The sequence below is a fragment of the Myotis nattereri genome (assembly GCF_964212035.1).
Source record: "Myotis nattereri genome assembly, chromosome: 9".
Lineage (NCBI taxonomy): Eukaryota > Metazoa > Chordata > Mammalia > Chiroptera > Vespertilionidae > Myotis > Myotis nattereri.
In genome coordinates, this window is record NC_138084.1 from 29,864,855 (window position 1) to 29,877,671 (window position 12,817).

The 12,817-nt window shown below is 38.2% G+C and overlaps 1 protein-coding gene across 1 annotated transcript in view; it reads left to right on the top strand.

Moving 5' to 3' along the window:
* The window catches only part of HPS5 (HPS5 biogenesis of lysosomal organelles complex 2 subunit 2), a 37,375-nt gene that overhangs the window by 19,875 nt on the left and 4,683 nt on the right, over nt 1–12,817 (top strand). Inside the window, exons 13-22 of the mRNA XM_081100369.1 lie at nt 402–560; nt 1,141–1,327; nt 2,265–2,367; nt 3,940–4,089; nt 5,678–5,755; nt 6,054–6,631; nt 9,074–9,194; nt 9,398–9,553; nt 10,066–10,185; nt 11,677–11,790. Of these exons, the coding sequence (XP_080956495.1) occupies nt 402–560; nt 1,141–1,327; nt 2,265–2,367; nt 3,940–4,089; nt 5,678–5,755; nt 6,054–6,631; nt 9,074–9,194; nt 9,398–9,553; nt 10,066–10,185; nt 11,677–11,790 (1,766 nt within the window). The remainder of the gene's footprint in view (nt 1–401; nt 561–1,140; nt 1,328–2,264; nt 2,368–3,939; nt 4,090–5,677; nt 5,756–6,053; nt 6,632–9,073; nt 9,195–9,397; nt 9,554–10,065; nt 10,186–11,676; nt 11,791–12,817) is intronic.

Genomic DNA, 12,817 nt, shown 5'->3' on the forward strand with positions numbered 1-12,817 from the left:
ACATCGATGAGAGAGAAACATCGATCAGCTGCCTCCTGCACATCTCCCACCGGGGATATGCCCGCAACCCAGGCACATGCCCCTGACCGGAATCGAACCCGGGACCCCCCAGTCCACAGGCCAACGCTCCATCCACTGAGCCAAACCGGTTTCGGCAAATTTATTTGAATTTCAGACTTTGATTTAAGGGGGATGATTGTGCATACGGTAAATCCTAATTAAAGTCTTAATTCCTAAGGTAATTCTCATTAACTCTTTCACTCGCTTGTTAAGACTTTTTAAAGCACTTTGGAGGTTTTATCTTCTATGTTAGACCTCTTTAAATATATGGGCCATTTGAATGTAGTTTTAGTTACATATAGTAGGCTATTCTATTGGGTTTCTACTTACCCTTTTATTAGGGAAGAAAATCATTGACTGTAGATAAATTGGAGCACTTGAAATCTCAGCTGGACCTCACAACCTGTAGTGATTTGATTTCTCAACTAGAAGAATTGATCTTAAAATTTGAACCTTTGGATTCAGCTTGCAGCAGTAGAAGAAGCTCCATTTCATCACATGTAAGTATTCTCACTTTTAAAGGGTTTTTCTGTACAGTAAGATTTTCTACTTTAGATTGTACTCACCTCTAGAATCCCAAAACTTATCTTTCTTTCCATATAGTAGATTTTTGGAGGGGGGTCAAAGGGAGCATTATGTTAGCTGCTGGATAGCCCTATGAAGCCTTCGTTTAGGTTTGTCTTGGAGCCACATTTTGTTTTGTCATTTTTAATTATATTCTTTTTGCAAATGCACCTCTTAGAGCCTCCAACACAGTTAAGTTGTTCTGTTCCTAATATGCGATTATTTTAGATTCTTCATGCTAATTGGAGTCTCAGTGCAGCTCAGGTTTGCCTCATTCAGTCCCCATTCTCACTGCCAGGCTTTATGGAGACAAGCTAGAGAAATATGGTAGCATGATTCCACGTAGCTGTAACCCAGCTGCCAGGAGCCTAGACCTTGTTCACCAGTTTGTACTAATAAGCCATAAATGTTATTATTGACTTGCTGCTTTTACCATTGATTTTTCTCTTAAAAAACTACATTGTGTTATAAAGGAAAGTTTTACTTTGATTTTTTGGAATTCTTTTTCATTTTTAGGAAAGTTTCAGCATCTTGGACTCTGGTATTTATCGTATTATTAGTAGTAGAAGAGGCAGTCAGTCAGATGAAGACACTTGCTCCCTTCACAGCCAAACCCTCTCAGAAGATGAGAGACTTAAAGAATTCATCTCACATCAAGAAGAGGACCAGCCAGATCAGTGTTGCAGCTCACACGGAACTGAGGGTGATGAGTGTGTCTTTTTATATATATGTATTTTTTAAATATTTTTACTGACTTTTTAGAGAGAGAGGAAGGGAGAGGGAGAGAGAGAAACACTGATGTGTGAGGGGAACATTGATCGGCTGCCTTCTGCCTGCCCCCTACCAAGGAATAAGCTTGCAACCTGGGCAAGTACCCTGACCGGAAATTGAACCAGCAACCTTTTGTGCACTGGACAACACTCAGCCAACGGAGCCACTGTCCAGGGTCTGAGTTTGTCTTTTATTGGTTACAGATGTGAAGCACTAATTTTCTGTCACTTTTATTTGCCTGGATTATCTCGTGCATAGAGTTTCCTATAAGGTGTTAATTTTTATTATGTTGATAGACTTTCCATCTAGACCTGTAGATCTACTCACCAGTAGAAGAGTGGATTTGTGTGTAGTTGTTCCCTCCCCCTCATGTTTAGGCCAGCATTGATAAAGTACCTAATTTTAATCATGCATCAAAATGCTGGAAAGGTTAAGAAAGGACGTCATTAACCAAAGGAACAGGGCAATTTTATTCTGACTAACCAAATTATTTTCCATTAGGACTGAAAAATTACTACAATTTTGGGGCCATTGCCTACACTTTTTGATGTTTGAGCATTCCTGTGACCGAAGTGTTGAGAAGAGATTAATAGAAACTTTAACTTCCTTTTTGACTTGTGGGGATTCAGGGTTAGTAGGAAAATGAAGGTACCTGCTTGAGTGTTTTATATGTGGACCATCCCATGCATCTTGTAAACCTGTGTTCTGCTCATTTGTATCTGGGTCAGTTGTGATTTTGGTATTGAATCTTTCATTTCCTTTGGTTTATTTATTTCAGAATTTCTTTAAAGGTTAAAAAACTCCCATATGATTAGATTTTGTTTCTTTCCCTTGATTTAATTCATCAGACAATGTTTCTCATGTTCCAGTGACGTTTGAGACAGATAAGAATGAAACTTTTCTCCCCTTCGGCATTCCATTATCATTTCGCTCTCCATCTCCTCTTGTGTCTCTTCAGGCTGTCAAGGAAAGGTAAACTAACTAGACTTGTCATTTAATCCCATTCTGGTTTTACTTTCTTTGTCCCCTTAGGTACTTTTGTGCTGAGAATGGAGAGCCATTTTATTTTATTTACTAGAGGCCCGGTGCACGAAATTTGTGCATGGGTAGGGTCCCAGGCCTGGCCGGCAATCAGGGCCAATCTGTGGGGCGACTGGCAGGGTGATCAGGGGCCCCCGCTGGCACCCGCCTTGGCTGGCCTGGGGCCTGTGGGCTGGGGGCAGCTCCAGCATTGAGCGTCTGCCCGCTGGTGGTCAGTGTGTGCCATAGTGACCAGTTGTTCCACTGGTTGTTGCACTGTTTGGTCGATTTGCATATTAGACTTTTATTATATAGGATTTTTAAAAATCCTTTTAATGATTTTACAGAGAGAGGAAGGTGAGAGGGCGAAAGAGAGAAAAACATGGATCAATTGCCTCCCTGGGACTGAACCTGCAACCTGGGCATGTGCCCTGACTGGGAATTGAACTGGTGACCTTTCAGTGCATGGGACAATGCTAAACCAACTGAGCCACACCAGTCAGGACTGGAAAGACATTTTAAATGAGAAAAAGTAAAGTCTCTAGGTTATTTCTCATCTCACCTTTTATATGGAGCTGTTAACTTCTCATTTCCATCTTGGGGAATTTAGCTTCCCTCTTTGAGTAGCTGGATATTTGAGTTGTTATAGATGTGGTTTTTTAACCCACAGACAGCAAAAGTTTAAAAATCTGGTATTTTTCTCATCCCTCATAGAAACAGTTTATATATATCATTAGTCATTGCCTTTTCCTTTTTAAAAAAAATTTATTGATTTATAGAGAGAGAGAAAAAAAAAAACCCACGTTGATTTGTTGTTGCACTTATTTATGCATTCATTCATTGAATCTTATATGTGCCATGATTGGGGTTTGAAACCTTAACCGTGGTGGATGGGGGGCGGGTGCTCTTACCAACTGAGCTACCTGGCCAGGGCTATCATTAGTCAATTTTTGATCCTTTCTCAGTTTGGGCTCAGAATTGGAGACTTCAGAAGTCTTTCTAGCTAATCCATGGGACCAAGATTGGCATTTGAGTTTGAGAGAGAAGACTTTGTACAACTACTTAACTGCTTATCTGTCTTACTGGATACAAATTTTGCTTATCAAGAAGAATATGTTGTGACTAGTTGGCAGCTGAGTTTCATGAAGAAATTTATTAATTCTCTGGCTAGGGTGGAGCAGGTGGCCATATGGCTTTCTTTGCTTAAATTGACAGAAACATCACAGATTGGAGTTGAAGACCTTTTCTTTTTTCTTTTTTTTTTAAAAAAAGACCTTTTCTTTAGCACTTAAGGCAGTTTAGTAAATGAAGTGAATTCTTATATTGTAAATTTTACGTAGACCTTATGTGAAATATACAGTTGATTAGGGAAGTTGCTGTAAGCAGTCAAGCGGTCTTTCTTTTATTAAGTCCAAGTTGCCTTTCTGGGACTAATAGAAACATAGACAACTAGGTACTGAATTTTTCATTTTTGTTAATAATTAGATTTCTTTTCATGTTAGTTTTTTGGTATTTGACTTCCAGTGTTTCTAGCTTTGTACGTAAAACTACTGAGAAGATTGGCACCCTTCATACAAGCCCTGATCTGAAAGTGAGACCAGAACCCAGGGGTGATGAACAGTTATGTGAAGAAGATGTGAGTCCTGTCACTTGCTCAAAGGAGGAAGACACAGAGTAAGCTCTTGCATATAAATCTGTGTAAATTCTGGAGGGGTCTTCTATCAGTGTGAAGAAAACCATAGGCTATGGAAGGTATATATATGACCCTGCTCATTGTTGATTGCTAAGGTAGCTCATAAAAATGGTGAATACCACAACCCTAGCTGGTTTGGCTCAGTGGATAGAGCATCGACCTGCAGACTGAAGAGTCCTGGGTTTGATCCCAGTCAAGGGCACATGCTTGGGTTGTGGGCTCGATTCCCAATAGGGTGCATGCAGGAGGCAGCCGATCAGTGATTCTCTCTTATCATTGATGTTTCTATCTCTCTCCCCTGTCCCTCTCTGAAATCCATAAAAATATATTTTTTAAAAATTGTGAATACCACAAATTAAATGTTGGAAAATGACATCTACCCATAGCAAATCTGTTAAGACAGTTTTAAGCACAGTTGTATCTATCTCCTTCACAATTTCCTCCTTTCCAAATCTCTTCCAAGTTTTGGGATGTTAGAGAAGGAGTATTAAATTAAGAGTAAGATGACCAAGGATCTAGGCCTTGTCCTGGCTGTGCTTCTGACTAATATGTAACTTTGGGTAGGTCAGTAATATTCTCTAGCCTATAAGTGAGAGCATTGGTATTGATGTCTTGCCTTATACTTTCTTTTTTTTTTTTTTTAAATATATTTTATTGATTTTTACAGAGAGGAAGGGAAAGGGATAGAGAGTCAGAAACATCGATGAGAGAGAAACATCGATCAGCTGCCTCCCGCACACCCCCCACCGGGGACGTGCCCGCAACCAAGGCACATGCCCTTGACCGGAACCGAACCTGGGACCCTCCAGTCCGCAGGCTGACGCTCTATCCACTGAGCCAAACCGGTTTGGCCTTATACTTTCTTATGATATGCTGGTGGCATAGTCCTTGTTCTGGCACAGTGTGAAGTGCCTTGTCTCTCTGGTCTCTGCCTTATCTCATGGTTCAGGGAATCTGAGCATTAGAGGCAAGCAAGCTCAGCACTCATTCAGGAATTGAGAGAGAGACCCATAGGCCCAGTGTGTCTGGACAGTGAGATGAAATAAAAGGCGTGTTATTCTCAGAATAACTTAGTGAATCTACATATACTTATAGAAGAAATGTACAGATATGCCTAGGCATTTTAGGCAGCCCTCAGCCTGACCTTAGCTCACCTTTCCAGCCTCATTTTTAAATTTCAGTCCTGTGGGAGAACTAGGTATGTATACTTCACTGTCTTTCTTTGTGTTGTTTTCTTCTACTTGCAGTATTTCTCCCCATATTTTCTGACACAAATACCACTTCCTTAGGAAAGTTTCCATTGTTTGCCTAGTCAGAAGAATTACTCCTTTTTTTGTGTGCTTTCATAGCACAATGTATGTGCTTCTCTTTAGCATTCATTTTATTTTCTTTTAGATTATAGTTAGTTATTTGCATGCATTTCTTTTTTACTTGAGCCATTGACCATTTTGTATACTCATCTGTTTATTTCATTTAACATTAAGTACAATACCTGCCACTTAGTAAGCACTTAGAAATATTTGTCTAAGGAAGCTATAATCCCATCTAACTCTTTTCACTCTCTTCTAGGGGAATAAAAGAAGTAACTAGTCAACCTCCAGAAGAAGATAAATTCCAAGAGCTCAAAATAGCAACGGCAGAAGCAATGTGAGTATTTATGAAGGAGGAAGTTTTACAGTGAATGGGAATGGCTTTTTGGGATCATCACTAGTGGTCCCGAGACAATGTGGGGCAGAGGTAGTCTCATTTGGAATTGAAATTTGAGAATTAGTATGCAGTTAATGTTCTCTGTATTGTCATGCTGCCTAGGTAGTTGTTAAAGAGTAGAAAAGTAACACTTGTATTCCAGATTAGTATGCTGTATTCATTAGGTTTATTTAGCATGAAATAATTTGTTTAAAAAAACACACATAAAACAAATTTCATATTTGTGTGTCTTGTATAGGACCAAGCTACAGGACCCACTGGTTTTATTTGAACCTAAATCTCTGAGAATGGTTTTACAGGAGTGGCTTTCACAGTTAGAAAAAACATTTGCCATGAAGGACTTTTCAGGCATTTCAGGCACCTGCAACTCATCCACGACATCGAACGAGGATGTACTATTGTTTGATGAGTCAAAAAATGGAATATTGGTTGAAGATAATGAAAAAGAAAAAAGGGACTCTTTAGGCAATGAAGAAACTGTTGATCACAAGGCATGTGAATCTGTAAATAGTCTGAGGGAGCCCTTGGATGACCTCTTTCGAGTATGTTCTCCATGGAGCATAGCAAACGGTCTCTGGAAGGACCTGGCTGAACTGACAACATTGTGCTTAGAATTGGATGTACTGAATTCTGAGATCAAAAGCACAAGTGGACATGAGGACCACACTTTGCAACAGCACTCTTCTGAAATTCTGGCTTGTCAGTTCCTAAAGAAGTACTTTTTTCTCCTGGACTTGAAGAGAGCAAAGGAGAGTATCAAGCTTACTTACGCAAACAATCATTGTGTTTGGGATACTTTTATCGAAGGATTGAAAGGTAATAGATTGCCTTACTAAAGGTAGAAATTGATATAGAGCACCTTGGCATTTTTGAGTTGAAAATGTAAGAATTAAGCAGAAAATTACCTCTGTTCTGGTTAACCTCCATTCTTTTTTACACTCAATTTAATTTTTGATAGTTCTTCAAATATTGCTTTAATTTGCATCTGTATCATAAGAAATTAGTTTTCTTTCTTTCAACCATATTTAGAAAGTGACAGCAGTGTTAGAGAAGTTGGGGTTAAAGTAAGATTTTTATAAGTATAGATATATAAAAATGAAAAAATCCCTCTGAGTAACTTACTAATATTTAGTAATATTAGTAATGTTTACCATTTATTGAGTACTATTGTGTGCCACTATTTTTGCTAAACACTTTCCAGGCATTGTTTCGTTTTGTCCTTATAACAATCTTCAGAGGAGATGGTGAGGAAACAGGCACAGGGAGATTATAATCATTAAGTAGGTTACACTGCTGTACTATCTCATGAAATGTTAACTCAGATATTGCAGAAGTTTATTTCTTGCTTATATACTAGTTCAAGGCAGATGTTTCAGGTCAGTAGGCAGCTCTCTTCCATATGGTAATCCAGAGTTCCGAATTCCTTTCATTTTTTTTTTTTTGAGTTCCATCCTCCGTTGGGTTTGTGATTGAGATTGGGTTGTTACGTGCTAGAGAAAGCACATGGAGGGTCAAACATGCTCTTACTTACAGGCTTGGCCTGGTGGTCGCTTACATCTCTTCTGTTCACTTGTCATTGGTACGAATTCTATCACATGACCCCATTAAACTGCAAAGGAGACTGGGAAATGTAACCTATCCAGGTGTCCAGAAGGAAGAGAATGTATGTGGCCGAAAAGCTTGTATGTCTGCCTTGGAGATTTGGTTGACAGCCAGCAGTCTTTCTTTTACACTTGATTGAAGGTCACACTATTTGTCATCCTCATGTAGAAACCAGCTCTCATACTCCAGAGACCATGCATGCGCTTTCTACTGCATAGGCTCATGTTTTTGAAGAGGTGAATTTTTTAAATTCAACATTCTGCTTGAATCAAAGATGCCGTCTGTCTTACACTTGGTTTAGACTTTAAACACACTTTTCATTTATTAGAAAAGTGAATAGTCACAAGTCAAAATACATTTTTATATTATTGACTTAAAGATCTTTTTGTTTTCTAGAAAATGGATTTATAATATCTGCTTCAATTGATATTTAGCTGTTAAAAGTAAAAGAAATGATTTCAATTTCTTTTTCTGTGTTGAGGCAGACTTTTATTTGCTATGTATGTTTCTATTATGTAATCATATCCAACCCTGGTCACAGGAAAATAACAGAAAAGAATCTCTTCAGCCTGATTGGTTGTTAACTTATTACCAGAGCTTCCTAGAGCAAGCCTGGTAGTTAGTTTGAGATTGTACACTGCTTGCTTGAATTTAGGGTTACGTTTGGCTTAGCTTCCACCCAATCTAAAGCTTACCCTTGCTTCCCAAGCTTTAAATGATGGTCTCCTCCCTGAATTACCTTAAGTACTTATTGCCTGATACAGTCAAATAGGAAATAATAAAACTGAGAAGAAATGATTTTTTTTTTTTTGAGAAGAAATGATTTTTTAAAAAATCAGAAATTAAATGGTGTTTTAGAAATGGGTTATTGAACAGGCTTCACCCTTGCAATGATGTTATAATTATTGAAAAGAGCCTTTTAACTACAAGTGGTTTTTAATTAGATCATAATTCACTTTATTTACCATACATGGCTTTAAATGAATTGGCTATTCCCAAAAGTCAAGTCTTGGTTCAGAGAAAGAAGTTTTCCTATACATGTTTAAGAAAAAAATAGGTCAGTCCAGCCGGTGTGCCTCTCAGCAGTTGAGCATCAACCCAGGAACCAAGAGGTCATTGATTCGATTCTCAGGCGGGGCACATGTCCGAGTTTCAGGTTCCGTCCCCAGTAGGGGGCATACAGGAGGCAGCCAATGATGATGTTTCTCTCTGTCCCTCTCCCTTTTCTCTAAAAATCAATAAAAACATATTTAAAAAATAGGTAAAAAATTTTAAATTAATTTAATTAAATTGGAATAACTTATTTTGTTTCAAAAGATGGCAGAAGGGCACTGGTTCTAGAAAAACAGGAATTTGGCATTGATAGTATACATGTATACTGTATATCTCTTTTTCAAGGGTAATAGAGACATATATTGGTGATCTCTTACTTTTTCTTGTTTAAAACTTGTAATATGCTTGGCCTCCCAATTTGGTTTTAAGGTTCTTAAAAGCAGAGGTCGTATCTTGTTCTTGTTGGTCTCTCCTGCAATGCTTAATGAGCATAGGGCCTTGCACAGGGTAGGTGCATGAGTCATGGTTGTTGAACCAATGTGTTCATGAATTAAATATTTACAGTTATGAGATGAAGGGAAAAAGGTATGTTTTATCTTTCAGAAATGGCAAGTTCCAGTCCTACATATATGGAGATGGAAGAAGGAGATCTACCAACAAAATTAAAATTAGTGGATGACTCGGTCCCTTTTGACAGTCCTTTGTTGATTGCTTATGCTACCCAGTAAGTTGTTGTGTATGTTGTTTATATGAACTAAATCACATGCATTTTCTTTTTTTTTGGTCTTAGTCTGTAAAGTTTTATTCAGTTGCATGTTGGTCAGCTTCTTGTTAGTATATTTATTTCTAATAAGTACTTAGATAATGTAACCATGCTATATCATCTCACTGGAGTTGGAGACTAATATGTTTTGTTTTTAAATGCAGATTGTATGAGAAGTTTGGGGAATCTGCCCTTCGATCCTTGATCAAGTTTTACCCATCAATTTTGCCTTCGGATGTCATGCAACTTTGTCATCATCATCCTGCTCAGTTTTTGGCCTATTTAGACAGTCTAGTGAAATCAAGGCCTGAAGATCACCGGTAAGAAGGCGAGAATTACTAGTATTTGTAGACTTTTCTTTCTTCAGATAGGGTATTATCTCTCTTGTATAGCAGTTGTAGCATTTTTACTGTCAGCTGCCATAGAATTGAGGCATCTACAATGGAAGAGAAGGATTTGGGCAGTTGAAATTAGACTGAGGTCTCATTTTCTGTCTCCACACAGCCCCTGTTATTGAGACTGGCTATTCTTCCCACCCTGCACCACCATCCGTCTTCTTCCTTCGATTGATTCATATTTGCCATACTGACTTTTATTTCTCTTTTTATTTTTGGCTGTTTGGTATTTTCCTTATTATCTTGGGGCTCACCTGTTCATTTAAAAGGCTATTAGACTTTCACCAGCTTTTCTAGACATTTTGTAGCAGAAGTTATTTTCAAGTTATTTTATTCACTATATGATTCCTCAGTAATATTTTCATATCCCCACAGTTTATGTTTCCTTTCTCAGCATGAAAAGTGGTGACTTTTCTCCCCTATTTTCTGTCTCTTAGGCAGTCGTTCCTTGAGTCCCTTCTACAACCAGAGTCTTTAAGATTGGATTGGCTGCTGTTAGCAGTGTCCCATGATGCTCCCCCAAGCACAAGCACTATGGATGATGAAGGAAATCCCAGGTATAGAAATCCTCTTTTTAAGCTCTGATGTTCCTTTGGAATGGAGCTGGTTTATTCACATATAGCATTCTGGGCTTACTTCAGGAACAGCTCTGAAAGAGACTGAGCCAAGTTATGGTAGTAACAAGATTGAGTGCACTTCCTAGTGGTTCTGAACATTTTTTAGTTATAGATCCTATTAAGAACCTGATTTCTCCTAGAAAAATGCATATCCATGCAAAATTTTGCACAGAAAACAAAACTGACCCCTTTAAGCTCTTTCATGGACCCACATTTAGAGCTCTTGATAACCAAACCTGTGTTAGAAGTGTTACATGCACCTCTCATAGACACCAGAGAGGTGTTATCGGAAAGCCCACTGAAGGAAGAGGGCTGTCCCCACCTTGATTCTTGTCTTGCTCGTAAGAATGAATTCTAACGAGTGACTCCCAGATAATTGTGTTGTGTTAAAGTGAATTTATTAAGAAAGTAATTTAAAAAGTAAGGCATGCAAATTTATTAAAGGAACAAGGCAAGCAAATTTATCATTCTGCATAACGCATGGATGGGCTCTCTTGGCTAATCCCAGGAGTTAGTGGGGTGGGGATTGAGGGTGGGGGGAGAGTTTGCCTTATATACTTTTTTGTCTATAGATTTTAAAACTCCTCTGCCAAATATCTTGGCTAATTTTTAAGGTCCCCTTTTCACTTTGTTTTGGCTTGCCCAGAATTTGTGAGAAGCACCTGGCAATTTTATCTTGCCAAGGCCCCGAGACTGCTGGCTTTTCTGTTTAGGGAATGGGATGAGATAAGACTGCATTCTTCCTTCTTCTTTCTCCTTCCTCATTTCTCTATGCTGTCTTTGGAGACACATTAACCATTTGCTCTCAAATGTCCTTAGCTGGGGAAGATAAGGGCTTGTTATTTACAAGCTAGCTGCAAGCTGTCCAAACTGCTTGGCCTTATTTTAATTTTCTTGTCTCAGTTTCCCTATTCCTCCTGCTCTGGAATTTTTGTAGTTTTTTGCTGTCCTGTAACAGAAGGGAAAAAATTGTGCATATGTGTTTGTGTGTATTTTCTCCCCAGAAATTTCTAGACATACCTGATTTAGGATTTAAAAAAATAGAATTCATAAAAAATACACACTGATACTTATAATGTGTCACAAATGATTCTTGTATTTTCCTGCAGAGAAGCTTTAAAAGCCCCCCAAAGACCTATCCTATATGCCTAAACTAAAGGTCTGGAAGGATATACAGTGGCTATCTGACTGGATGAAAGTATAGGCTTCTTTCTTTTGTTTTTGATTACCTAAAAATGTCTAATTTTAAATAATAAGTAGGTATTTGTGATAGGAAAAATGTTTTTAATTTTTCAAAATCCAAGTAAAAATGTTTGAAAAATATAATAATGGAACAAATATAATTAAATTCTGCTCTTACCTATTAGATGACTAATAAGCATTTTGTAGAATTTATTTCCTATCTAATTTAGGGAGTTTTTCATTTCACAGGCCTCATTCACACTTGTTTTCCTGGGGTTACAGTCAGCTGATCCTTCATCTAATTAAACTGCCTGCAGATTTTACAACCAAAGAGAAAATGACTGACATCTGCAGGTCTCGTGGGTAAGAGAATTTTCTTAGAAGCTGAAGTTAAGATTAGAATCATTTCAGTTAATAACTTTGTAGTAGTTAAGGGCCTGAATTGATATACTTTATCGTTTGCGAATACTCTTTGCTACAGGAAAGTATCTTAAGTAATAGTTAAGTACACAAACTTTTCCTTTTAATTTTTGTGCACATTTTTTCATATTTGTGCATATTTGTGGGTGGGGCCACAACATTAGTAACAAAGAAACAGAATTTCCAGAGGATGAGGCCCAGAAATCAGGATTTTAAAAAGATTCCCAGGTGATTCTAATGTGCAGCCAAGGTTGAGAACCACTGGCTTAGTTGCTAACCCCAGGCATACAGATGGATTAAGCTCTAGACCAGGGGTGGGCAAACTTTTTGACTCGAGGGCCACAATGGGTTCTTAAACTGGACCGGAGGGCCGGAACAAAAGCATGGATGGAGTGTTTGTGTGAACTAATATAAATTCAAAGTAAACATCATTACATAAAAGGGTACGGTCTTTTTTTTCAATAGTTTTATTCATTTCAAATGGGCCGGATCCGGCCCGCGCGGGCCATAGTTTTCCCACGGCTGCTCTAGACTGTGATTTGAATTATAATTGCTATAGGGTTGTCCAAATTGGGAGGGATCAGAATGTTCTCAGGAGACTTGCTAGTGAAGGACTCAAGGAGGAGATGAAACTTTGGAGGTAAGCCCTGAAGGCTGGATAGGATTTGTATTTAAAAGGAGCCGGGAGGAGGGCTGGTGAGGCTTAAGAAACAAGAATAAGGGCAGGAAAACCTGACATTACTTTTTATTCATACCACATGTTAGTCAGTTACTTATTGCCTAGCCATGTTATCATATGGCTTCCCCTGGATTATAATCTTTTGAAGATAGGGACCTATTTCTTCCTTTCCCCTTATAATGGCAGGTACTTGATACATGTGTATTTTTATTTTTATTTTTTATTTTAAAATATATTTTATTGATTTTTTACAGAGAGGAAGAGAGAGAGATAGTCAGAAACATCGATGAG